The following is a 27,389-nucleotide window of genomic DNA, read 5'->3' on the forward strand; positions in this document are numbered from 1 at the left end:
CCTGATCTAAGCCATAGCCCGGGGGGATGGCAATGTTGGAGTAAGAGGGAAGAGGACTGTGTTTTGATAATTAATTGGCATTAAAATTCCTTCCACGCCTACTTTAACTTTTAATGAGGTGAAAGTCGACTCTCCCTTCCAGCGGGCCGCAGAAGCTCAGTTCGGAAGGCAAATTGGTAATAAAGGCCAATGTAGTCAACTTTAGGCAAGACTGGATATTTCTCAAGCTGATGAAAGGTGAGGCAGAGATGGAGGCTTGGTGTGGACTATATTTGTAATCAGTGAGGATAGTTAAAGTCCTTCTAGGTTGGTCCATAATGCAATTGCGGGCTAAGGCAATGTACATTATTTATCAGAAACCGGCACATACAACACATTTAGGCACTGCTGTACTGATGAATTCACACACTAGTATGCTTGCATGCATAAACATATACATGGTGCTCAGAATAGAAAGAAGTAACGCCTCAAAGCTGTGTCCTTCACAAGCATTTGAAATGTCTACAATTTGGAAGATCAGAGTTGGTGACCGTGAAGCTGAACTGAATCTAAGGGTCGTCAGGATCAGGTCTAGATTTCTAGATGTTTCTGTCTATAGGGGTGAGATGTTCTTTGTGCTAGTATTCATTGTTGCATTATTTCAACTATATTGAAGCAAAGATGTAGTAAGACAAATATTGCATTAATTATACAACATCAATTAGTATTGGTTATGGTAGGAGGTGGTGATTGGAGCTAAAGGGTGAAGATGTTATTCCATCGATGATGAAAATAGGTGACCAGGGTTGCCATGGGAGTCCATCCAAGGACCGATTTAGACAACCATAATAGTATAAGCAACATTCAGATATTTGATGATTATCAATCTGCCTTTCCCTTTGCCAAATGCTACTTGTTAATACATATTTTCAGTTTTTTTTCTCATACCTGTTTTTATTTGTGTTTTAATGAGGACTTTTAACTTTTAGTCAAACTGCTCTTACAGTCGGCTGAATGGTTCAGGGGCTATCTGACCGAGTTTAAGAAGACAATGCAGTAGAAATAAAGTTGTGTTATAGTGGGTGTTTAATAAGACTTGCTCCCTTTTCCCTTATACTTTTTGTATAAGGGAAAAGGGAGCATGTTTGACACAAGGGAATTTTGAGCAAAAAGTTTAGTCCAGTAATTTATTATATGCAACGAACACGCAAGCATGCACGCATGCACACACACATATGGCAAAGGTATATTTTGTTTTATCATTTCTATACTCTCAAAGCATATGTTGTCCATTAATATTTCATAAAGCCCAGAAACAACACGCCACACTTAAAGCAATGCTGTTAGGGACATACATGGATGGCCCTGGAGCACAACATTATTAATTGAAGTGTCCAGGATACCTTTTACATCTACAAAAGAAAGTGTTGTATGGAAATAGTGGATCAAATCTTGTGACGTGGAAAAGTCACAGGCATGATCGGCATAGCCAAAGATACCTTGATTTTAACAGGAAGTGTATGGATTTAGTATTATCCTGGCATGTTTGCCTTTGCACAACTAACGGACATTAACAAAACTGCAAAAACAACCACTGCCACTTTGTTCGCCTGACATAAAAACCCAACCATTGTCTCTAAAGGCCTGGACACACAGGGCCGATTTCGGCAGTCGATAGATGTCTGGCCGTCGATGAGCATCCTGACGCCCTACTCAGATTGGTGTGTCCAGCTCCGTCGTGTCTTTTCGGGCGTGCCGACACCTTCCTCTCCCGATTCAACATGTCGGGAGGCTGTCGGCAAAAGAAATCACTCTGATCGGCTGTTCAGCTTAGCGAATCAGTGCATGAGAAGCGAAACGGAAGTGAAGAAGGCACACACAGACGGCTATTATTTTTCATTCTCCAGTACCGCACTAAACATGTTTTCGATTATAAGTTCGAATAAACAGTGAAACAGTCTGTGAAACAGTCTGTGATGGACGAAAGTGAAAATGGAACGCACGCTATTTGTTGTTTGTATATATCACGCAGTCTGTCTTCCGGTTGCCTCTTTTGAATTAAGAATACACACTCCGCCGCTTGCTGGTAAGGAGAGTTATTGCCACTCATGCATGCGCATGTACGTGCTACTTGGCCGTCGGCTGAAGTCTTTGCGGTGTGTTCCATTGCAACTTTTTGGCCAGTTTGGTGTGTCAGGGCCTTAATAGTTTAACTATCTCTGTCACACAGTGGTACTACAGGGCAATCAATTAGCACCAAACAACACTGATGGCCCGTTACGGACTTCAATTTAACATGTGCCTTCTCACAAACCACATTAGGGGCGTACAAATGTGACAATGTGAATGTCGTCCTTCAAAAAGAAAGTCCCTCTTGCCTCTCTCAGGAATGGTGAAATATTGAGTGTGACACAAGAGTAATTGCATGGGAAGTAATCAATTAGACACACAATTGAAGGAGACCTAAGGTCTGTGGGCTGCCAGGCAAGAGGCTCAACTAAATTCTGGTGACGTGCACTGAACCAATCTTGCCTGCCTCCTGTGGCTGAATTGCTCTTTCTTCTGTTAGTAGTTAGAGGGTGAATGGAAGTCTCAGGGATCAGAAGAAGGCAGCAATTGTATGTTTCCCTCTCAGCAGTCCGTTGTCTGGGGAAACCACACTGAGCCAAAAAGTCCGCTTCAACTTACTCTAACCCATCTCGTCCTTTCTCTGCCTTCCTTGTGCAATGAACAAGACATGTTCAGCAGGTTATGGCTTTCACTCACTGAGTTTTTCCTATCAAACTATTTCAGTGGGCTTTGAAGAACACAATAGGACTGTGCTCAAACAGGTGCTGCATACAGTGGAACATGGTACAAAATTACATTGCATGCATTTGTGTTAAAGGCATCAATGTGACAAATCAAGACAGCCAACTAATATATGATGAGAGTCACAGAGCCAAGGAAAGAGGGATAAAGCGATTGAAGGAAGACAGAAAACAGGGTGGATAAAGAGAGAGCAGATGGGCCATGAAGGAGTGGATAACGCCTTGGCGTAAAACACAGGCTTGTGTACATGCATGCAACGAGAGAGGATCATTCAGCAGATGGGGCCTCAGATTGGATGCTTCATTTTGGACAGACGCAGTGCAGGCGTTGGGTGGTTAGGAAAATGAATCAACAACACAAAACAAAACTGAAAAAAAAATTAAACGATACTGGATAAGATGAGGGAAGGGAAGAGGTGGGGAAGGGGGGGTGGGTCGCAGTAAAATGCGATAACTCTGAAAGCTCATCTGTGTTGTGCTCCTTATTGAGGCTGTTATTATTTTGCCAGGGAAGCAGCCTGTAATTACCATGTGAAAGCACAGAAGCTGCCCGGGGTTCATGTGAATCCAGACGGAAGTGCTGAAAATGTTTGCCTAAGCAGGAAGCAAGACACTGCGGGTCAGCAGGCATCAAAATACAGATTAGGAACTTTGAAAATGTCAGGAGACCGCTCTGTTTAACCTTTATCTCGCTTGGCTATGGGGAGAAAAGGTAACAAAAAAAAATAGTCAAAGCTTATGTTTTGCAGTGATCACATACCAGCTTTTGTCTTAGGATAGGAGGTAAGTCCTCACAATGTCACTTTTTATACATAAATGTCTTTCTCACAAAGTCATATCAAACAAACAAACAACTAAACTAAACTTTTCACACACAAGCCAAGGGTCTTACATTTCTTATTCACTGTGACACACCCCTGTGCACACACACCATCCCTCAACTTCTCCAAGCTTAACTCTGTCTTATATTTCATATTCATGAGGATAACTTAGCTAAGCTTGATTGAAAGGTGCATCGAAGGAAGTCCTATCCCTGCTCAGACTTAGACCTCCTACACTCCATCCTGCAGTCCCCTCAAATCCAGAGAGTCCATTCACAGCTCGCAGAGAGTGCACCAGAAAAATCAATAAGTGCAATGCTACAATACACTAGCGACAAATTGATTTCCTCCTAAGGCAATTTCAACCCAAGTAGAAATACGGGTGGGCTTCAGCACTGAAGGGGTCGCTTACTGAGCCTTCCCTCGATTAGCCCCTTTTGTAGTTAATATTTTGTATCATTTATATATGTTCCTTATGGATTATATCGATCATTTTACACGTATCCTGGGAGCTGCTGGCAAAGAAACAGTGGACCTATATGACAGGAACATCAAAGGCCTTGTAATGAATGAGACAGCCAGCCTTGGCCTCACTAAAGGGAAGAGTTTTGATGTACTGCTTGATGTACAGTAGTGGATCTATCCTGATGGTTCAAGCTGACATACTTAAATATTATACCTCAGCAGCAAACAGAGCTTCTTCAACTGTCAGGTGCAACTGTGCAGTAATATGACAGTCCCTTCAAGAAATGTTTCCTGTTATAAATAGATACGTTGGTATTTAAGGTCTGTTACTGGTCCAATCATTTGGGAAGGATTCTGGATAATCTTTTGTAACTTAAGATGCACATTATCAAAAATGAAGTTGCAACTAATAAACCCAAACATATAGAGAAAACATTATGCTGGAATAGCAGCATGATGACAACAACCAATGAGAAGCCAAAGCCTAAAAATGGAACACATCATATCAATGATGATGAAGCCAAGGCAGATAGCAAAATGGCTTTGATCCATTTAGGAATTAGAGACAGGTAGCCAGGTAAAAGCATCTAGTAACAATTATACTTTATATAAGTTCAACCTGATCTGGGTCCAAGGTAGAATCTAAGCTTTTAGGAACCAAGGGTAGCATTTTAGACTTCTGGTTGGTATGTCGTGAGAAATTAATTGAGAGGATCCTCCAAGAACAAGACCAATGTGTCATCAGAAATGTTTTGCATTAAAATATTAAGTTTGCACTATTCTACCTGTTAACAGGATAAAAAAAAACAGGGTGAAACTCAAACAATCAGATTGATCAAGTGGAGCAGATTCAGGCCATGGCTGTTGTGCATAACTTCCCCCTTCACTTCATGGCTCGAGGCCATGGATAGCACATCAAACAGCAGCTTCTCACACAGTCCAGCCCTGGCTCCCTTAGCACTGGCTTTATCTTGGCACCACAATGAAGAGGACCAGCTTGGCAAACAACTGCTAGTGGTGCTGGACCAACGTAATTCCCTAAGTATGGCGCAACATGCAAGAGAGAATTCAAGTTGGAACATTAGCACAAGCACACACTGTTTTTGCACATATAGTACAGTCGTGGATAGCTCTGGGGGATCACCAGGAAGGAACAGATGAGGAGAACAATGAGAGACAATTGAATTATTTAAACAGAGGGTTTGGAAGCAGCAGAGACACACGCTCAGTGCTATGTGTCTCCCTCAAAAGTCGAAATAAAGTCTACTTTCTGAATGAATCGTGATCTCTCACTACAGAGAGCACTTTTACATTCCAGTGCAAGGACATTGTCTTTCTCATGTTGCCTCAGTGTCTCCTTGACCTACTTGCAATAAGGCTTATATTATTTATTAATGCATTTATGCAATATTACTTCCACAGCATCATGGGGTGAAAAACTTAATTCTACTGTGTGCCACCAGGCCAATCTGCTTGCTCTGGGAGCCCATCCCCACAAAGAAATGAGCAGCGAAACTCATTTCAAAGCACATTTTACTGACATTCTTCATCAACGAGGACATGCATGGCACTTTGTGGAGCCACCTAATAAATCATTCAAAACAAATTTTTCATGCAGTCCTATGTGTAAAAGATAATAAGCAAAATAATTCATGTTATGATAGCACTGAAGTGAAAAAAGGGAAGAAACCATAACAGTGTTGGAACAGTTGGACTTAACACAACTGACCAGGGGCCTCATTTATAAAGCCTTGCGTAGGATTGGCGTGGGAAGGTTGCTTACGTAGGACAAAGCAAATAAATACGCACCGACACTTTCCGATTCATAAAAGACTGCGTACCGGCACAGGACTTGCGTACGGCACATCCTACGCCGGTTTCCCTTTATAAATCACAATCAACTCGAAATGCGGCGCAGCTTTCGCGGGCTTCACGTAACGCCCATATTTGCCTATAAATGGTCAAAGAAACGCCCATTCATTCATTCATTTTGACTGACTGCATGAAGAAGATCGCAGGAAATGACGACAGAACAGCTAAAAAAGACATCTCACACCGTGTCAGATTTTGGTTAGTTTGGGGAGGTCGAGATAAATCATATTGTTTGGTGGATGCAGTTTGAACCAGAGTAGCAGCATGGAGGTCGGATCGTCACCAAAATAAATAAATAAGTGGTCCGAAAAAGGTTAATGACAAAAACAATACACATAGCCTAACCTAACCTTCCTTTTGTGCTTAGTGCGTACGCATGGGTCAGAGTTTGCGTGGAGGACCGCACATTTTCCCGTCAAGTTAGTTTTTTATAAATCGCAAACAGTGCGTAGAAACTGGCGTACGCCATCTTTTGTGCATACGCACCGTTTATAAATGAGGCCCCAGGACTTATTTTCTACTTAGTGTTATTTAGCTGATTGATTCTTTCTCCATTTTCAGTCACTCAGAATATCTGTGTGGTTGGAACTTAGTGAATAACACCTCTGCTCTTGTGTTACACACATGATGAGCTAGCCCCAGCATGCCCCACTTAGCCCTGCATTGGAGAATATTCTACGTCTTTTTGCAAGTCAAGAGCTTCATTTCTTGCTGACCTCAAGGTCAGTGTGCCTGCAGAAAACCTAGCAGAACAAGGATCTATTGTTCAGAGAAAGACAGAGCCTCCCACACAACGTTTTCTTACTTAGTACGCTATCTATCAGCAATCACATTCACTGTCGCTCCAACTTCTGAGGAAACAGGCTGGGGTCGAATGCAGAGAGGGTTGTAAATCAGACGACAGACACTTTGTTTCCAGTGATAGGCAATGGTTGGAAACAACGGAGGAGATAACATCTTTTCACAGCATCACAAGTCAGCATCATATCCCTTAGTGTGAGAGGGTTAATTGTGATAACAGCACCAGTCGGGTTATTGGGAGAAGAAGAAGAGACATACTATCTGCATATTTCCTTGCTTGAAGGTGATAGAAGCCAATAAACAACTGCCGGCACATTGGCAAATGTATTAATTGCACAATGTACTTTCCGATAGTGTTTTGGGAAAAGATGGGACATCTTTACCAACTTAATGTTAGATCAGTGTGAAACGATATTAATATATTTTGCTAGTCAGCATAGTTTATAAAGCAGAGAGTAGATAAACTATTTCTAGGCAACTTCTGATTAACTAGCACCCAAACAAGCAGGATCTGATCACAGACGATTTCAGCCGTAAGAACTTTTTAAAATCCTTAACTCCAAGGATTGCAATTTGAAACACGGTAGTGAGAGAAGTGAATAATAAATGTTAGGTGAGAGTCTGTGAAGCATTCCAATCCCCCCCAAAAAAGCTTTCAAAATACTTGTCTGCTTCCACTCGACCACACTGATGAGTGGATGGCCTCCATTTGCAAAGACTGCTTCTGACTCATCCATTATAAACAATAACATTATATACACGTTTTGGAGAAGATTGCTTTACCCAGTGTGCTTCAGAGTAAAAACAGAACCTTGGTCAGTAATGAGCATCTGATTTTAGCCTTAGGAGTAAAAGCATCTCATCATTAGCTGTCGTAGCCTGTAAGGAGGGCCCAGCAGGTTCTGAATGATAGGGTAAACATGAACACAAACTCCAGGAGACATGGAAATAAAGAATGTTAAATATTTGATCTCATATAAAAACAAGCTTTACAAATAATAATAATTGCATTCAAAGTAAAGTTGCACCATCATTAGCTTACAGGCCACAACTTTTTATAAAAGCCAGTCAAATTCTCACAACACGCAACACAGACACAAACAGGCATAGAATTATTGAATAACTCGCCTGTGAGGTTCTTCAGACCCAACTGGCGTAATCCGAAGTTTCCATCACGTCTGTAGTTGAGGAAGATTGCGAGGGAGTAGCGGTCCTCATACAGCTTGTTCCCTCGGATGATCCTCAAGTTCTCCAACGGCAGGTAGTCAAACTGGTTCAGGGCCACTAACACATAGCCTGTCACTTCTCGGATAGACTGTGGACAGAGTGACAGAGGGGTTTGAGTTAGTGAGGGATTTAACCGTGCATAATGGTTTCAATCTAGTACATGGCTAAGAGGTATTTTATAAAACTGTAGTGCCTGCTAGCTTTGAGCAGCTATTTTCAAGTTTCCCAGTGTATGAGTCTCAGGGTGCTTTCAGCCAACAATGCACAACAAGTGCATGATGCTATATTTGGTTAGCTTTCCATTTGGTAACATGTTTGGCAACATGATCAAGAGCTTTAGTGTCTACTTCATCCAATATTTTTTTACATCTACATTGCTCTTGTTTTACACTTGTAATAATTTATTTCAAAGAGAATACTCGACTGAGTCTCTCTGATTTGAGCTATTTTAAACTATTCTAATGTGTTCTGCTGATTATAGGCTGTTGAAAATGATGCACTTTCAAAGTTCAGGTCTGGAATCTGTAAGTGGGAGTGAACAAAAGTTTAAATGCACTTAATATAAGCTCTTCTTGGTAATTATGTGTCAGTCTACCTTGCAGATATCTAGAATTCTCTCCCATCTGAGATCAAGCCATTAGATATAACTGAATGTGCTATCTAGGGTAGTGCTTCAAGTTGTTACATCTTGTTCCTGTGTTGTTTTCGTCTGCAGGCAGCTCTCATCCTGCTTCCTGCAGTACACACTTTCTGGTAAACTGATTGCAATTCATCCTTTTATTTGTCAATTATACAATATTCAGTCGTTGAAAATTACCATTGACCATGAAGTAACACTATTATAAATATAATAGTATATATAAAAATAGAAATGCAGTAACAAAATGTCAATGTTAATTAAAATGTATTATTTACATCCACAAAGAAATCTCAATTGTTCTTCTCCTACCCTTCAGTTCTTATAAATGTCAAATTGTACATCATGGGTAATTAAGGGCATTACCTTAATCTTTCACAAAATGTACAGAATACATATATGTGTACATAGGGGCATATAAATAAAGCAGCAGAGACGAAAAATAAACAAACAAAATAAATCAGACCGGGATGAAAAAAGGAGTCAGGCGTACATCAGATGATTGGCGACATCTATCTTGAAGGTCACTTTACTCAGATGCAATCATGCCAGCGAGTTGAGTTAGAGCATCTGAGTGAGGAGACCTTGCTTGCGGGTTTGTGACCTCAATGCAAAACTTGGCGCAGGGTTCGGCTCTCATGTCCGGGGCCCTGCCTGGGGTGACTGAGCCACAAGGACAGCCATTGCTTCACACTTGAAATGTCATTTAGGAGAGGATATAGCAACTGTCGAGAGTTTGGCGCGGAGCCACCCAGTTGGAGCTGCTGTTGGATGAATCAAAGTGACAGGCTGTGTCCTCTTTCCACCATCCACCATCATGGTGGCTGTCATTAGCAGACAGGCGGTCAGAGAAGTCTTTCCACGCCGGCCCCGATGATGCTGATAATCAACAAGTTTGTGTGTGAAGTGCTGTTGCAGCTGATGTGCTGAGCTGAAATAAGTCCTAAGAAGGGGCCTGGCAGTGTAGTCATGGTGTCTGACAGCTGTCAGAGAGCATGGCCATCAGCCATCAGTAAGTAAGCCACAGACACAGTTCTGTCATCATTGCCCTGCTGATTACCATTAATAGAAATGGACTGGCAAGAGTCTGGCGAGTCTGTGTGTCAGTATGTGCGTATTCATGTCCATTTGTATTGGTACTTAAAGGTGGGGTAGGTAAGTTTGAGAAACCGGCTCGAGATACACTTTTTGTTATATTCCATGGAATGCTCTTAACATCCCGATAGCAATGAATATCTTAAGTGCTTTGACAAAAAATCCATAAAAAAATGTCATCTGTGGAAGCTGTAGTACTGTAAAAAGTACGACCAATCATTTTAGCCGGGCCCGGCTAAAATAACTGGATGGCCTACCTGCCTGTCAGCCTTCCATCTGTGCACAAACTTATCTCGTGCCCTCATTGGTCATGTGTGCGTTCGTGTGTGTTGGAGGAGGGGCTCTATAAGGAAGTGGCAGATTTTCTCCGGTTGTGTATTTTCAAATTCTAGCGATCTCGAGCCGGTTTCTCAAACTTACATACCCTACCTTTAATCTGCATGCATAAACACACAATAAACTGAGTTTATTTGAGGTGTGTTATTCTCCATCAGTATGAACACAGCGTTACAATCAGTGCCACACATCACACTTTGACTTTATTTTACTGGCCAATAACTGAGGTCTGTTGGGTGACTCATATTTACCCTGCTGTGGGTTTGAAGGTCTTTACGACCCATCGTCCTCACCTACTATCCAGGTGCTTTTTTCTAGCTACCAAAAGATAGAGGATGGCACACAGCAGTAACAGTGATTAACTCAGCTGACTGATTTTTAGCATATACAGTGGCTGATTATTAGTTTTGGCCACACACTTCATGTGTGCTTTCTTAATTTTTTTTCTTTTTGCAGAGCCTGTTTATTACCCCACTTGGAAGGTCCCCGGTTCGTTATTTTCAAGCCACCAGAATCAATACTTTCCAAAGTGCAGCCTAGCAGAGGGAAATAAAACGAGGGAGAAAGAAGATGGCAGGTACACAAGCTTTTCTCCCCACAGATTGTTTGTTCAATATTGAACTGCAAGAAAAAAGGGAAACAACTTGTAGTGATTACAGGGCCTTGCTGAGCTAATGGCCAAATATGCTCTGTGTGGTCATTTTCATTAAACACAGATCAACAAAACAAGCGTCCCCCGCCACAGCATGTGTGCAAGCCAAGTGCACCGTATGCCCACTTCAGGGAAACAGGCAACTGGAGAAACGTCTGTTAAGGAATACAAAATGTGAAAATGTGTCAATACAAAGGAGCCCACCGTTATGATGGACTGGCAAAGCTGCGTTTTTCACAGGAGCCATAGTAAAAGCATAGTTATTTTTATTGTGTGTGTGCTTGCACTAAATGTATTCCTTAGTCATTTGAATGACCTCCTGTATTTAGCTTTAGTGCAATTAGAGCAATAAATTACTTTCTAAAGATAACAACTTGACACATTTTTGACCTGGATTTCCGTCAGTAAAAATATCCTCAATTTGATACAGGTGTAAGGGGCACATGTGACAGAAATGCCAGCCTCATCTTATTGAAATCAAAGATCTAATGCTCTCTTAGTCCTTTTTTCCTACACTAGTTTAGCAATGTATGTCAACATGGTCATCTCTTATAGCAAAATAGGCACACATTGTGATCATTCACATTTTGTCACTAAGAAAGGAGGGATGTTAGACTCCTTCAATGCATGTAGACTGAATTGTTAAACAAACCTCCTTCTCACCCAACCCCAAACCCCACACACCCACCCTACATGCTTCCCTAGAGATCAATGCACCAGAGTCCCAGTAACAGTGAACAAAAGAGACGGAGAGAGCCAGATTCACTAGATTAACAGGGATTTCTCCCTCCTCTCTCCTCCCTCCTCCCCAAGCCAGAGCATTTGTGAACGGAAGTGTGGCAGCGGAACAAACCCCTCACTTGAATCACCGAGACGTGCGCGGTTTTGAAATCGAGTCCTTCAATCCCCAACTTTAAAAGAGGGGAAGAGAGAGGGAGGTTTTGGGAAGAGTTAGCGAAGGATGGAGGCAGAGGGGATAGGGAAGTGAAGGGAAAGGGTGCAGAGAGGAGCTCAGTCTAGTGGATCGGACTCGGTCTGCGTATATTTCTTTGCATAATTAAAACCACATCTGTTCCAGGTCAGGAAAAAAGACAGAAAGACAGCAGAGGTTCTGATGAGGGGGGGTGTTGGGAGAGGTGATTCAGGGCTGAAAGTGTAATGACACCATTAGCATGTTTAAAGAGACTGAACACACGTTAGCATGATTCCCTCTCATTTCCATACATATTGAGGCATACCGTTGTGCTCCACAGGGCTGCGGTCATTGAAGTCTGATACACGGGAGTGCACTGGGGGGGCTTAAGGTTTGCCTTGCATCACTAAACCCTCATCCTCTATTTCCATATAGCTTCTCTAAACCCTGAGCTCACATCCACATCTGTAAACAGACACAGAATCCGGATGAAGTGTCTACAAGTGCCTGGGAGAAAATCTTCCAGAGTTTTCCCTGGAGCTCATCCTTGATTTAAGTGACAACCATACTGGAAATATTGCTGGTAATTGTTCCATTTAAAAAAGTGAAGTCTTTATTAGTGTTTTGACATTAATTTCTGACATTATTCCACATAAATGAGACTTAACCCTCCTTTGTGACTAACTCATGCATCTCACTCAGTTATAATATGACTTTATTTCATAATACTGGCGCTGTGTGAGTGCAATGTTCCACAGGGAAGCAGCCGTGAAGCCGCCCAACTCCCGCCCGACAAACCACGGTAACACCTTAATCCCTCTGGAGTGACTAAAACCCAATACGACCCACTTTACACACCTGCAGCTGATACATCCTTTGATGTGTGTGTGTGTGTGTGTGTGTGTGTGTGTGTGTGTGTGTGTGTGTGTGTGTGTACGCTTAAGAGTGTGTATGTGCATCACTCAAGTGTCTTTTATTGCTTGGACAAGATTATTTGTGATGACTCATCTTTGAAGATGAAGAGAAACTATCCCTTCTGTTACTTACATCAGACCTCTTATGCTCTCATGAAACAGATCTGTGTGTGTGTTTGGTTGGCTGTACAAAGGAATCCTCAAGTGAGATTAAACAGTTTTTTTTGTTGTTGACTGTAGTGACAAATACAAAAAAGAAATAGTGACATGAAAGATTTGAAACCACTCTGTTGGCATTCCATGTCCTTCCCTTGCCTCTACCTGGGGTCAATGCCAGCTGCTTTCTAGAAACACTGTTTTGGCAAAGGATTTCATAGAGAATTTCAATGTAGCAAACACAATTACAAATTCCATCTATAGTTAGGCAAGAAAGGATTTCAGAGAAACATGAACAGATTAAGATTATTTAAACAGAAAAAAGGCATTAGAACAGGAATAATATGACCGTTATAAACTTGCTTACTAATGAGATCGGCAAGAATAGGTGACTTTGAGAAGTCCCTGTTCAGAGTGTGCGTGTCATGTACACCGAGGCAATGTGTAGTGTTCTGTTGATGCTTGACTGTCATTGGTTTTGACAGTCTACTTGTCAAGCACGTTGACAAGAAAGCCCTGTGAGGTGCATACATCATTGACAGAAAACACCATGATGGCTACAAAAAGGGAAAAAATCACAGACAAAGTAGGACAAAAAACAAAACAAAACATGGTGTAGGAATATCAAGTATCAAACTGGAAGTTGGGTCAACCATTTCAGTTCAAATCGACGAAGAAAGCTTAGAAATATATAATAAAATCGTATATATCCAAGTACTATTATTTACAGGAGGTGGATGAGGTAGAGAAATCACGTGTCCCTGTCAACACTAATACTCCAAATACAAGTTGCCCAAAAAGAGCAGAAAAGGTTCATCTTACTGTAATCTCTGAGGAGTGTTTTCACATTTACTGTACATTGTACGGGGTGGTGGGAACTGTTGGAGCACTGGCTAGAAATGTCTATGCTTGTTGAGGAATAAAAGTGATACAGTAAAGTAGCAAAGTAAAAAGTTTGCCATCTTAAGTTTTTATTTTTATCCCGTATCATTTTCATTTTTTTTCAATCTCTCTCTCCCTCTCACACACAAACTGCCGTTCTATCCAGTAGTGGCTTTTTCCATGTCAAAAAAGCACAACTTCATAGCTTAGGCTAAAGTTCCCAACATTTGTGATGCCATCATTGGTTTCTTTTGTCAAGGTTCGCTTCTATAGCACCATGACAGCAAAAATCACATCTAAGGCAAAGGAACAAGATCTTACTTTTCAGGTCAACTCCTGAAAAAGAGCCATTAAAGGCACAATAACTATAAGCTACCCTGAACTGCCCCCTCATGAATAACACTTCTCTGAGCCAAATGACCCTCATTAACAACCTACTAAAGCTTTAGAGTGAAACAGTGCATGCAATGGAGTTCCTCATTATCCAGTGCATTTATTTTGGTATGGTCTTGTGCTTCAAAAATCCTCATCAGTCCGCTTTGTTGTTAAGATGATGGGAGAAATCAGGCAGTCACCACTACGCTAAATGTCAGTGGTGAAGCTAAAATACAAAATGTCATCAACAGGGTATACTGTAATTGTGCTTTTTCTCTCAAATTCAAAGGCTTCTTTTTGTCTTTAAAGACTTCAAAGTGGTTTCTATTCTGCTGAGGTCTGTTCTGTGACTTTTTAACCGGAAAAACAATTCAAGAATATTGAATTGAAATTTGGTAACTTGTTGGGTACAATCTTTCGAATGTGGGTAATTTAGTCAAATGTATCTCATCTATCAAATGTAAAAATGAGTCAAATGTGAAAATGACCTTTGAATGAAATGCAAGTGGAACGCAGTGTACCGAATGAGCTCAGCAACATTGTGACTCAGGACATATCCCGTTAAGTCATTTTTCTTAAACTGATTTAATCACTAGACCATAAATTGGATTTCAACCACAGCACAAGCCACTCTGTCTGGACTGGAATTTAGTTTCATTGTATAAATCAAACAGTGACTCCCATCTACTGTAAGTGTTCACAGGATTAACTCTCATTTCATGCAAAACCTCAATTTAGCTTTTTCTTAGCAACGACCCATCAGTCATCGACACTGATGCATGAGGTTTGCTCCATAAAGTGGCACATTTGTCTGGCACTGCCTTTTTTGCTTTTAATCAAATTCCTTTCCATTGAAATTTCAGGATGACTTTGCTTTCCTTTAACAATTCATTCCATAGGAAAACACATGGTTTCAATTCAGTCAATGTAAATCTATTATTGACAACAACACACACTGCCCTTTATGTGGAGTACAGGGAATAAATCAATCTGTCTTTTGAATATTTTGTCCTTTTTACCCTTAATTCTCCTTGCCTAAAGGGACTTAAATGCAGGCAAATGTGATACACTTTCATAATGCCCACCTATTTCCATTTCAACCCCCTCACAGTATTTCAAACTGAAAATAACTGAGCTGGAAAGATCTCCGTCATTAAGACTGTCTTTTACCTTTGACATGAAAATGAATAGTATGTCGTTCACCTTATGCTATGAGAGCCATTAATACGGTGCTAAGAGGGGCCATATTCTTCACATTAACGCCCTCCTTCAATACTAGTTCAGATATACTTTATTAATTGCTGTAATTTGAAACTGTGCAGCACCCGATGATCACCCACAGTTTTTGTAGGCAAAGCCACTGGCAGGAATATTCTTCAGACATTGAAAAAAAAAAAAACTCCCTTTGGGGTGAAAGAAAACACAAAGATGTGAAAGTTTTTTAGCGTTGCATGTAAGGTTATACAAAAACAAATGACCTGTAATTGTCAACATCAAAAGTACAATACAACACTCAAACTGCAGTAAGTGCTATGTTTAAAAGGTACAGATAAAGTACAAAGTCCACCAAGCATGCCTGAAGGAGCCTCGCCAATTAATTGCACTCATTAGCTACCTTCTTAAGGTACCTTCATTATCTTCAATTAGCTTTACATTCTTATTTAGTTGGACAACACCAAGAATCCAATGTTGTGTAGCTGACAATTTAATTTGCAATGTAATGCTAAGTAGCAGGCAGCATCAATTTCATCCTCCATTTGTCTTCCGCATCCTACCTTGAGAAAAGAGATAAAGACAGATAGAAAAGGAGAACAGTAGAGTGACACCCCTTCCCACGAGGAGAACTCTCGACTCCATCAGAGCACTGGTAATGAGTGGACTCCTGTGGGGAATTCTCCAAATGGACTAATTTGTAATTGATTCAGTGCATTAATTACCGGCCTGGTTACGCCTGTGTCATGGTTAATATTGTGCCGATCTGACAAGGCTGAGAGGCCCGTCTGCATTGGGACTGTTCGTGTGAGGCAGCCATTATTCAATTATGCCGCGCACATCGGCGAGGAGGCAAGTCTTAATCCGAGAGTAATCACTTCCCCACGCTCCCCTACTATGAGCTGACGTGTGGAAGGAGGGTGTTGGGCTCAGAGGTAGTCTTAGATCCATGTAGCCCACGGTGAGCTCCTTAATCAGGACTTGGAAGCAATTCGCCTTAGTGTCTCAAAGTTTTCTAGCAGTAAAAGAAAATGTGACACTGTAATGAAAGTTTACAATGATTCTATTATGAAACTTCACAATGTGTTGTAGATACAGTATGTGTCTTGATTCCAGTTTTCATGTGGTAATCCCTATTTTTCCCAACAGTTTTTCCTGTCTGTGTTTTGATTGAGAAGACACAAATGTTACTTACATGTGAACGATTAGAAGTTACAATTAACCAAGGTGTGCAACATAGTGTAGTGTATATTGTTATGCAACTCTTGGATTATTTTAACTGCTAAGGAGGTGACGCTGCCATCATGGGTCAATTTTCTTTTCTGCTAAGGCACAGATGCCTTTAGTGCAGAGACACTTATTTGATCACACTGGAGTCCACCTTTAGTGATATCAAGAACAATATAACCCACACACCAATGTGTGTGTGCTGGGATGGTAACAGTAAGCCTTCTACCTGATCAGCTTCATAAAGAATTGATTTTCCCTCCTTTGTGACAGCTCAATGCTCCGATGCACACTATAAAAATAAATGATGTATTTCAAGGTACTGAGTGCTGTCCATGTGACTCATCAAAAGAGGCCATGCGTTCTACTTTTACTTACAAAACAAGTGCATAGCACAAACTGTACAATCCTTTTTCTTCCCTTTATCAACTTTTAGCTGAACAACAGTCTGTTTCCAGCCCTGAGCAAGGAGAAGATAAAAAAGAGGGCTCTCTCTCTCCCTAACAGTTGATTATATTTCTGCTTTGATCTACCACGGCCATCCCCTAACCATTCTCTAAGAGTTTGGACTGAGCACAACACAACAAAAACAACACCCACGGCCATGGGTTAACCAGACTCCATTGTGCCCTTCACTGCATATTTCAGTGCGGCAATCTAAACAGCGCCTGCAGGAGCCTTACATCACCTACAGTCTGCTCTGTATGGGGCACATCTACTTTCTATTTGGACAGAACATTTTCATGCAGGAACATCCAAAACAGACATTCTCAAACTCACTTTCAGGCATCTTTGACAAACCTTAAGGGTATTCTAACAGGGGCATACAAATGATCCTGCTAGTTTGAGGTTTAAATAACATGCCCATCAGTATGTTTTCTTAGAAGTTTACAATGTGGAAATGGTACAATATTGCTCATTGACTTAAAGAAAAACTCAATGTTGATAAGCAACCTGTCCAATCTTTAAACAGAGCAAATTCTGAAAATGATGATGTTTTACCAGGAGTCATTTTTGCCTTTTTTTGTCAGATTTAAGGGACATACCAATCACCCTCAGGGAGTGCTATACTGGTCCTAATCAAATTAGAAGTAAAGCAAGACACTTCTGTGCAGGGGGGTTGTCACACAGCGGTTCTGTTACTTGAGTCCTCCAGTGGTGCCCCAGTGAGAATGTAAAGTGTTGCTGTGAGGGAGCCTCGGCCACGCTTAATGGTCCTAACAGCATTATTAGCTAATAAAGGTTGATGGGCCACATGACTCAATAAATTCAGGAGGACAGGAGAAGAAGAAGCAGTGGCCGTGAAAAGGTGAGGTTTTAGTCTGGGAATTTATGTGTCTGCCATGTTTTGCAACCCAGGCACAAATTGCGCAAGGATCATGGTGGCCAGTATGAAAAATAGAAGCGTTGCTCATTTATGTTTTAAAATCTTAAAAAGTATAAAGAATTGGAGGCAACTCACTCACACACTCAATCACTTATGTTTAACGTGTTGCTCATCATACAATGTTATGAACTCTATAACAAAAACAGATAAGATAAAGTTAGAGTTGAATAAACTAAGGTCGCTGTTTGGTGAACTTGACACGTATCAATCTACATGAAAGGTATCTGCTACTAAATCGCAAATGTCAACTACTTATGGCATCTTTGTGCAAGTACAACAACACTATTGCAGAACTATAATAATGTCATTAGGTTTAAACAAAAAAAACAACTTTGGAAAGTAATTATTCAAAAAAGGCATGGAAACTAAACATTCAAAAAATTACAATGCCAGACATCTACCAACAATTGCTAAAAAATGCCCTATTTATACAGTATAATTGTCTAATCTTGAGTTAGGTGATGGCCCAATAAAACAAGTATAGAAAAAAGGAAGACAAAATAGGTCACATGGCCTCCTTCTTATATTTGACCACAGAGGAAATCTCTGAAACTGAAGATAACAGGTCTTGCTCTCTCCACAGGGAACCAAGGGATTAGTTGTCTGACCCGCTTCACGCACGCTCGCACACGCACACCTTCGTTTCATATACTTTTAGGACATAGACGTATTTTCTCTAGGAAATGAATTGGTCTTTTTCACAGCACACTGTTTGCCTTGTCATAGCAGGGAAAACACAGGTGAAACTTATATCATTAACGATGGCTTTGCTCAGGATTCTCAATTTTACAGCAGCCCTTGTTAATGTTATCGGTTACACCTGTGCACTTCCTGCTATACGTGTCCTTGTAAAACCCTGAGTGAAGTCCCATTTAATAGGGTTTTTTAAATAGACGTTTAAAAACATATTAAATGTATAGTATTCATTCAAGTTTCAAAAAAGGTAAAGTTAGCTGCTGCAAAGGCTATAAACAGTTTGCAATTGTATTTCTGTCCTACTGAGACAGACGTTCCTGTAACATACTACAAAGTTGTGCGTGTATGCTTGTTAGCTTTTTGTGAATATGGGGTTATTGGGGAGTTTGATTTTAAGTATATGAGGGAGCAGCTTAGAGGCTGTTAAAAAAGTGAAAAAGGATGAATATCTGAATCGTTTTAAAGGACATCTCATGAGCACCTAAGAGTTCGTCATAACAAAGAAGTTAACTTGTCAACAACCAGACGCATGAGCTCTGGCAGTTATCCTGTGCGATTGCAATTGTGCCCTAGCTTTTTTCAATATTATGCTACCTCCCTAGGTTTAACTAAACGTTTGACTACACTGGGAGCTAGTAGGCCTTCGGTGTCATGAAGGGCCATTACTTGCCTACTTGGGGGCTGGATTGGATATTGTAGTTGTACTAAGGTCACCTGCAACCCTGCTAAACAATGTCGATAGCTCTTTGCCTTGAAGGTAATGCTATGTTACTGCTGTAGCTAGTAAGCTAGCAGACAAAGACACAGTTCTATCCACTGCGGCTCTCATTTGTTTCAGGACAACCCTTCAAGTACAAGGGTTTACGAGAGACCTGTTGTGTCTAGTTGCTAAGCTCTGATTGGACAAGCATTGTTAGAAGAAGAGGTTTAGCAAATGGCCAAGTACACAGTGGAATGTAAACAAACGGAATTACATTTGAAGACTTCCTATACCTAGAAATGTCAGCAACCTGAAAAATCATCCTTAACATATATCCCAATACACCGTCAAATATACCGTACCTCCATTCAAATGCCCCGTTAATTCCATCCCTTTGTAGCTTTCTTTCTCTTTTCATTTACACTCCTCTTTTTGGAACTCGCCCATATACTGTAGATGTCCATGAACAGGCTGTAAAAGTCAGAGCAATTTTGGCTATTTGTGCACAGAGCTAGACAAAAGCCTATGTAATTACAGTAGTAGTCACTGGTACATTAGTGATAGGGGCATGATGGGTTGGAGTTGGCACAGCTAACTCTTCACAATGCATTCATTTTTTGGTAAAAGCTGCAATTATATTTAAAGAGACTGTCTTTCTAATTCTCTATCTCTGCTCTGTTTCTTTGTGTTTCTTTTTCCCCTACACTCTCTCTCTACTTACCATATCCTTTGCAAGTCCTTTATCTACATTATGTCATGGTTGGACGATGGGGATATTATCTACATAACACAGTATCATCAACTCAATGAGCAATTAAGTAAGTCTCACCTATTTGGAGGAATAATCATTATGAATGAAAAGGAAACTAACAAACATACCTCCCACACCACCTCATATGTGTGCCTTGTGCATCAATAAGAGCCTATTTGGTTTCTCTTGTAGTTCCTTCTCGAATACATGTAGTAGGAACAATGGTGCCTGTTGCATGAGCCAAGGGGCACTGGATTTGGCTATGGTAGGCATTGTCTCTATTTTAATTACAATAATGAAGCTCTTATTTGCCCCTTGACAAGCCCAAACAAATCCCACACTGATTGATAAAAGTGCCCCAAAGTTAGGGAGGCTGAAACAACATCCATTATGTTGCTAAACAAGCTAGCAAGCAAGGATTAGTTGCTACTGCCGTGTAGAACATGCAGAGGCGAAGAGGAGATATTGGTGAGGTCTATGAAACAGTGAAGCATGCAAGAGTACTCACGAGGGGGAATTACTGACTGACAAAGCCCAATTAAACTGAGAATAAAGGACTGGGGATACAAGTGAGAATTACAAGAAAGGCCAGCGAATGAGTGATACTGCAAAAGTATTGTCTGATATCGACTAGTGAACATTGAGCCGTTGCTTTTGTAACATCTCCTGACGCATTTAAGTTAAATAAAATAAATATAATAGCTTAATGTAAGGTCTTAAATATGTTAATTTAACCTTTAAATGTATAACGCTTGGAGTAAGTAACTCTATAGTTTATACATTAGCATAAGCTTTGTCCAGTGAGCAGAACAATTTATGATAGATGGAGTCCATGTATGTATATCTTCTTAATGACTCCCATTCCAGCTTTATGTTTGTAATAGCATGTTAGTGATTGGATTTTGGGACAGTTAGCATAAAGGTATGCAAAGACAGGGTTTTGGGAGAAGCTGGGGGAATAACATTGCATTGCATGTCAATACTATAATTCAGCCAGCACACTCAGGATCAGTTGGGAAAATAGTTGAAAAAATGATATCAGAAGGCCATCGTGCTAGAGGGTAAGTAAGATTAACAATAGAGTAAAAAGGGAACAACAACTCAAAGGAATAAAATAAAATCGAATATTTTATGTGAAATCAGTGTTGCACCTGAGTTGGATTGTGATTGAAAACCGTAGCAACAGAAATGGTGTAGGAAGGTTATAAAGTAAGACAGTGATTTGTGAAACTAAGGAGAAAATAAGGGTCTCAGAACGAGCAATGAGCCAGGACTTTTTTTTTTAGAGTTAGCTACTGTAACTTATAAACTTCCTTTCTCTATGAATGCAATTTCCTTAGCATTGCAGTATGAATAAAAGCACATAACCTGTTGTGACGAATCAAAGACGCAGTATGGACCATGTTCCTGACAGTTGATGAAGACAAATGAAGAGCCTTCGTTACTCATTTACAGTACCTTATGTAGTATTTCTTTAAAGAGATGCCAAAAACATATGCATATAACTGAGCTAGACAGTGATAATGAAAGGATAACATCAAGCACACTTAAAAAGACTGAAATCATTTTTGAACTGTAAAGGGCCAAAGTTCCGCCCCCTCTCTTTTCCTAACTCATTAAGGGTTTCTTTTATCACCCCACCCGGAAAGGCAAAACATTCCCGTCCTTAAAAAAGTATATATATATATATATACATATATTCAGAGCTTTACAGAGATGTCAAATATCCAACATATCTGTCCTTTATCCAAAACATGTCCTGCATTATCGAGATCCTTGTGCATGGTGCTTAATGTTCAGTGTGTTGTGTGCGGGTGGGGACAAAAAGGCCAGTAGTGACAGAAAGTGATAATTTGCTTGTCTTTGACATTTTATTTCCAAACCTTTCAAGTTCATTTTGCTCCCATGGGTCAGCGCCCCTGTCCGCAACACCCTCCAAGCCCCCCCGCCACTCATCTCCTCTGGCTATTTATTCCAAAAACCCACTGGTGAAATTGGCTGAGGGCTAATCAACATTTAGCTCCTCCGAGTGTGTTATTACACAGCAATTGATGGATGGTACAATTACACCCTGTGTCACTTAGCTAAATGGCTATGTAATCCTAATGAGTTTTTATTCAAACACTGACTAGTTAGCGCAAGGAGAGCTGGGGAGGGAGGTAGAAAGGAGGGATGAAAATGCAGAAGGAGCCCACTTTGCATTTAAAGAGAGAGAAAAAGAAGGAAATAAAGAAGGAGTGTTGGTAATAAGATAATTACATACATGAAGAAAGTGTGTTGCTATTGTTGAGAGTAAAATGAGATGGGAAATACAGCCTGGGTGATTAAGATGCTGAGCACTTCTCCGCCTGTTTTTGAAAGCAAATGTATGAGAGATGGGAGGGTACACTTTCTATCCCAAACCTGCAATCCTTATTGAGTAACTGTAACTGAGCTTTCCTTAACCTTTTAGTTTCCTAATGCTGACCGTACCTTGATATATTTTCGAATTTGCTAAACATACAGTAATATGGTTGCTATGCTCAGATATTGCGAAAACAAGTTTAAAAAAACGCTGTCACTTAATGTCATCTGAGATTTTGCAATATCGACATTCCTGTCTGGCGATAAGGTTGGATCAAATTCTTATTTTTCAAAATGTTACACTGTCTCTCTTTTTGTCTTACAAACATATTAATTGATAAAATTGGGCAAATGCTAATGATACAGACCATTCAACATCGGCAAAATAAATATCACCAACAATCGATGTAATTTTAGAGGAAACTTATATTCAAGGAGCACTTAGAACAAATGTATATGTATTTGTTGTATTTGGTATCCAGGGTGTAGCTCTAAATTCGCATTTGTTTGGATGCTGATCATCGGGCTGCAACGTCATATGTCGATTTTTTAAATTTGTAATCCCCATCGCAGCAAAGAAGTCTGCACCGATGCAGTTAGGGCGCATAGGAGCATGAATATCACAGGATTTTAAAACCAATGTACACAAAATAAAGGAGCTGTGTGAATGGTGTTAACATACGAAAAGTTATGATACTGCTGATGTTGGTAACTTGTCATCTTCACTTACTGTGTGACCAAAAACCTTTTGTCAAACTATGAAGTGAAGCACTGTGCTGGTAAATAAGTGAGTTAAAAACAGCAGTTTTCCTGACCAATGAGAGAGCATAGCAAAGCAAAGGTAATAGTAAATGTTTTTTTACATTAAGACATAGTATTACTGCACCATTCGACCAAAATGTGCTGCTGAAGTAGTTCTTTTAAAATGACAGGGAAGGTATTTTATACTAAATGAAACAGGGATTTTAGGGTTGAATATCACTTTAGTATTCTTTAAGATATGACATCAAGAAAGACAAAACCATGATGGTCATATTGTGATCTTAATGCAACATGGCTCTAACAGCAGGTACATAGACAGTACTCTGGGGTTAGCAGGTTGAATTTCAATCCCTGCTCAGATGAGAAAATACGGATGGTGTGATCTCCATCCCCACACAGCAGCTTGTTCTGATTAAGTATTTGCTTTTCCAGTGTAGCGAGCAGAAGACACAGTTTGAACAAAAGAAAAAGGTGGATAGAATAATGAAACGACAACCAGGTACAGTGTCTCACTTCTTAGACAAGGCAAGCCAAACCCACAAGGTCCCTTATTATCATGCATAGACTCACCAGCACACGCTGAATGCATAAAGAATGTGTGTTCTGGGGTGGGGGCCTTAAATAAATTAAGTTAGAGAGGATTAGTTGTGCTGGTGGCTTTTTGCCATGAGTGCTGTTATCATTCGGGTGTTGTTAATGAGGAGGAACTATTATACTCTGGCCATCTAAGCCATTCTTGAAAAAGACTCCCTCATCTAAGTCACAGTGGGTGGAAATTGATTTCGATCCTCCAGAGACGTTGGTCTATATCATTCACCTTTTTTTTGGCAAGCTGCAGAAGGAGGCAGATATGAAGTTTGAAAGGCATCAGAGAGGCAGGGTGGGCTCTGCTTCTCCTCTCCACTGCCTCTCTATTCAGCCTGGCACTGCTCTGTTACGATAAGTACTATCACCTCCACTTTCTGTCTGTGTGTGTGTGTGCACGTGCCCAGTGTAGTGAGAAAGTCTCATGCACCGTCTACTCCAAGATTGTAGGATTTTTTTTTAAACGTTCACTAATGCAGTCGCATTCCACATTTTTTTTTCTTAAAAGAGCAACAGAGGCAAGCATTTCACCTCCAATAAAGTAATGTGATGGATATAATACATGCCGACCGACATAGTGAGTGGGTCCTAAAGAGGGAACAGAACATATGACAAATCACCAGATTTACAAAGGTAAAACAAGACAATGAAAAGCCTCTCTCCTTTGCTGATCTTATCCACGATCCAAGGTAAAATCAAAACCTATATCTGCACATTGTAGTACAATCTCCCAGCAATTTGTTTTTAGCAACCTTTTGATCTAACCAGGATATCTTTAAATCAAAACACTACACAATAAGCAGTGTGAGTACAGTGTGTGGATTTTTTTCTTTCAGATTCTTTCCTTCAATCCAGCACATGTAAATATGTTTTGGATGTGCTTTTTTACACAGCAATCCAAAGACAATGAAGTCAATCTTGTTTACAATGTAAATTCAAGTTAACTCCAAAAAATATGTTTTACTTTGAATGTCTACTTTAACCAATCGGAACTATATACAAAATACAATTGCCCTGTGGTGTAGTGGTGAGGTACTGTTGGTTGGTACTGTTTAGTGGGCTGTTTTTGGCATTCACAAAGATACAACCCATTAATAGAGAACCGCAGTGACGCGTCCTAAAACCCAGAAGTAAGTTAGCATTTTACCACTTCCGGTTCCTTCGCCAAAAAGCAATGCAATTTCTCCATAGGATTTTGGAAAATAGCTCGAAATAAGGTCTGTGGTTGACACAAATTGAAGAGACAGATCATGTTTTGTTCTACGACATTAAATACATCAGCAGTGACCCCGCTGGTGATTTCTGAAGAGTTTACGTGGCTGAATAGGACTACAGAAATTGTCGAGGCCGTTTTACGTCATTACACCGACACGTAAAACACTCCCGCTAAGTTTGTTTTCCCCCGTGATCTGCTTGAAAGCAAGTACCTGCCTCCTGCAAACTGTTAAAACAAACGCTTCAACTTGTACCATTTTGAATCTGTATTTTTGAATATGGATCTTAAGTTGGCCTGACGTTGAAGCAGCGACCCTGCTGTAGTTCGTTTATAGCATAACGTTAGCATTTTGCTTCTGGCGATTAGATTTACGATTAGAAAATTATAAAAGTAGGGTAGACATGTGGATATTATCCGACTGAACAAAACGTGATCCGTCTCTTAAATGTGTGTCAACCACAGACCTTATTTCGAGCTATTTTCCAAAATCCTATGGAGAAATTGCATTGCTTTTTTGTCGAAGGAACCGGAAGGAGTTTACTTCCGGGTTTTAGGACGCGTCACTGTGGCACTCTATAGCAGTAGAGCAGCAGGATTTTCTACACTGTGTGGCTCAATACATATTTCCTTTTTACACCAGGTATCTTAAAAAAACAGTCAGCACACTTGCTGGGTTTGATATGCTTCTATTTAGCTGATTTTGCACTCAACAGGGCTACAGGTCAATACAAATTGTAAGCGTGTGTTTGCTCATTTGAGGCATGGCAAGCATTTCTGTTATTCTCATTCCAGTGCCTATCAGTCCAGATCATTTCCAAAAGACAGGAGGGAAAAAAATGATATGGTATGACTAACAGTGGGAAGGAAATGTATCTGTCAGTCAAACAAGGAGACAGGTAAACCCTGCCTACAATTACAAACACACACACGCACTTGCACACACAGATACAACCAATTCCTTCGGTCAATTTGAGCAATGGATGGTTTAAAATGAATGTCTCAATGTCAAAGCAGTCCGATGTCCCATTTCCTATCACAATACGCATACATAATATGTATGCACAAAAATGAAAACGTACATACAGAAATACACACAAACATGACACATCATCAACCTTTGACTATCTTTAAATGCAATTTACTGCAAAAGGATGGAGAATCATTAATTTTCAGTAGCTGCTGTCCCCGTATCTCACAAACTGTTCCTTTCTCACACACACTGAGAAGCAATCCATTAAGTGACTGTCGCAGGTGGGAGAAGAAACGTGCACACAGACATACTGATACCAGGCAAACACTGAACAACATATACTGAGAGTCATAGGTGGCAGTAGAAAACACATAGTGGAGATCACCTGACTTAAAGGTCTTATGGTGGATTTGACTACAGACTCTGCACATGATGAAAGAAATGTAAAATGTTAGCTGCAGAAAATCGCTTCGGATATCGTTGAGGGAAAGATTTCTAGGGACTTCCTTCATGTCTGCTAAAGTATATACTCCTCCTCCTTGATATCTTTCCAACTAGTTCCTGGTCAAACTCTTTCACCCCACTTTCCTTCTCTAACCTTTCTCCTCAGGATCTCTTTCTCTCGCGGGTCTCCCTTCCCTCCCCGCACTGTCCTTCTTCGTGTCAAATTAAAGTGATGGAAATGGACTTGAGGGGACGCTAATTGCAATTGTCAATCCAATCTAGGTCGGTGCTGAAAGACAGGGGCTCCCTAGCACTTCATCAGTCTTCATTAATATTGAAGGAGTTTGCTGAGGAGCAGGGGGCCAACGTAATCTGCACTCATCTAACAGTGCACCAACAATTAGGAAGCTGGGGAGGGCACCAATGGGGCCTGAGGGACAAATATGCCAGTCAAGAAGAAGTATGAAGAAAGATGTCAGAAGACAGGGATGGAGTGCATGAATAGAGGATGCTTTGGGGGAAGTAGCTTGGCAAGGCAATTTCACCATATGGTAATGGCATAGATTGCAGGTGAAATAAATAATTGTCACTTTATTTTGTACTTTGTTAGACCAAGAGAGCTGCAGCCTTGTGAAGGAGGCTTATAGACCGCTGTTTATTTCCAACTGTTATGGGACCATGCAAAAGAAGAGGAAGTCTTTCAAATAATAAATATAAAAATCCAGTGGCTAGATGCAGTAAACTTTTTTCATCCAAATGTTGCAATGTTTTCTTTGCATAACCTTCAGCTGGCTGATGAACTTGCTTGAAACCTTTCACATAATGTGTCTGTGAGGGAACTCACACTTGAGTGTTCTCTGTGTGTGGGAGAACAAAACATGTGATCATGGCCTCTCAGATTCATGTTAACATTGAAAAACAGCACAGGTCAGTTTCAGCAAATGCACCGCTCATTCTGAAATACTTGCACTGCTTGCCTTATGGGAGGTTTTTGAATTGCTTAACCCCCAATACCATTCCATAATTGGCCCCTTAACTCTGAAGCAAAGCAAGGTTAAAACAACTGGGACTGAAAGAAAAGACAAGGAGGACACTTCTGCTGCCTAATTTCCTCTATGTAGGCTACTCTCTACCATGCCGTAGAAAAACACTTAGAAAAAC

General features: G+C 40.5%; 1 protein-coding gene across 2 annotated transcripts in view; it reads right to left on the reverse strand.

Moving 5' to 3' along the window:
- LOC117485672 (receptor tyrosine-protein kinase erbB-4-like) overlaps window positions 1-27,389 on the reverse strand; it is a 304,065-nt gene that overhangs the window by 115,292 nt on the left and 161,384 nt on the right. For both annotated transcript variants that reach the window (XM_034134304.1, XM_034134302.1), the window contains exon 3: window positions 7,877-8,063. In XM_034134304.1, coding sequence (XP_033990195.1) covers window positions 7,877-8,063 — 187 coding nt within the window. The remainder of the gene's footprint in view (window positions 1-7,876; window positions 8,064-27,389) is intronic.

This window comes from Trematomus bernacchii, unplaced genomic scaffold, assembly GCF_902827165.1.
Source record: "Trematomus bernacchii unplaced genomic scaffold, fTreBer1.1, whole genome shotgun sequence".
Lineage (NCBI taxonomy): Eukaryota > Metazoa > Chordata > Actinopteri > Perciformes > Nototheniidae > Trematomus > Trematomus bernacchii.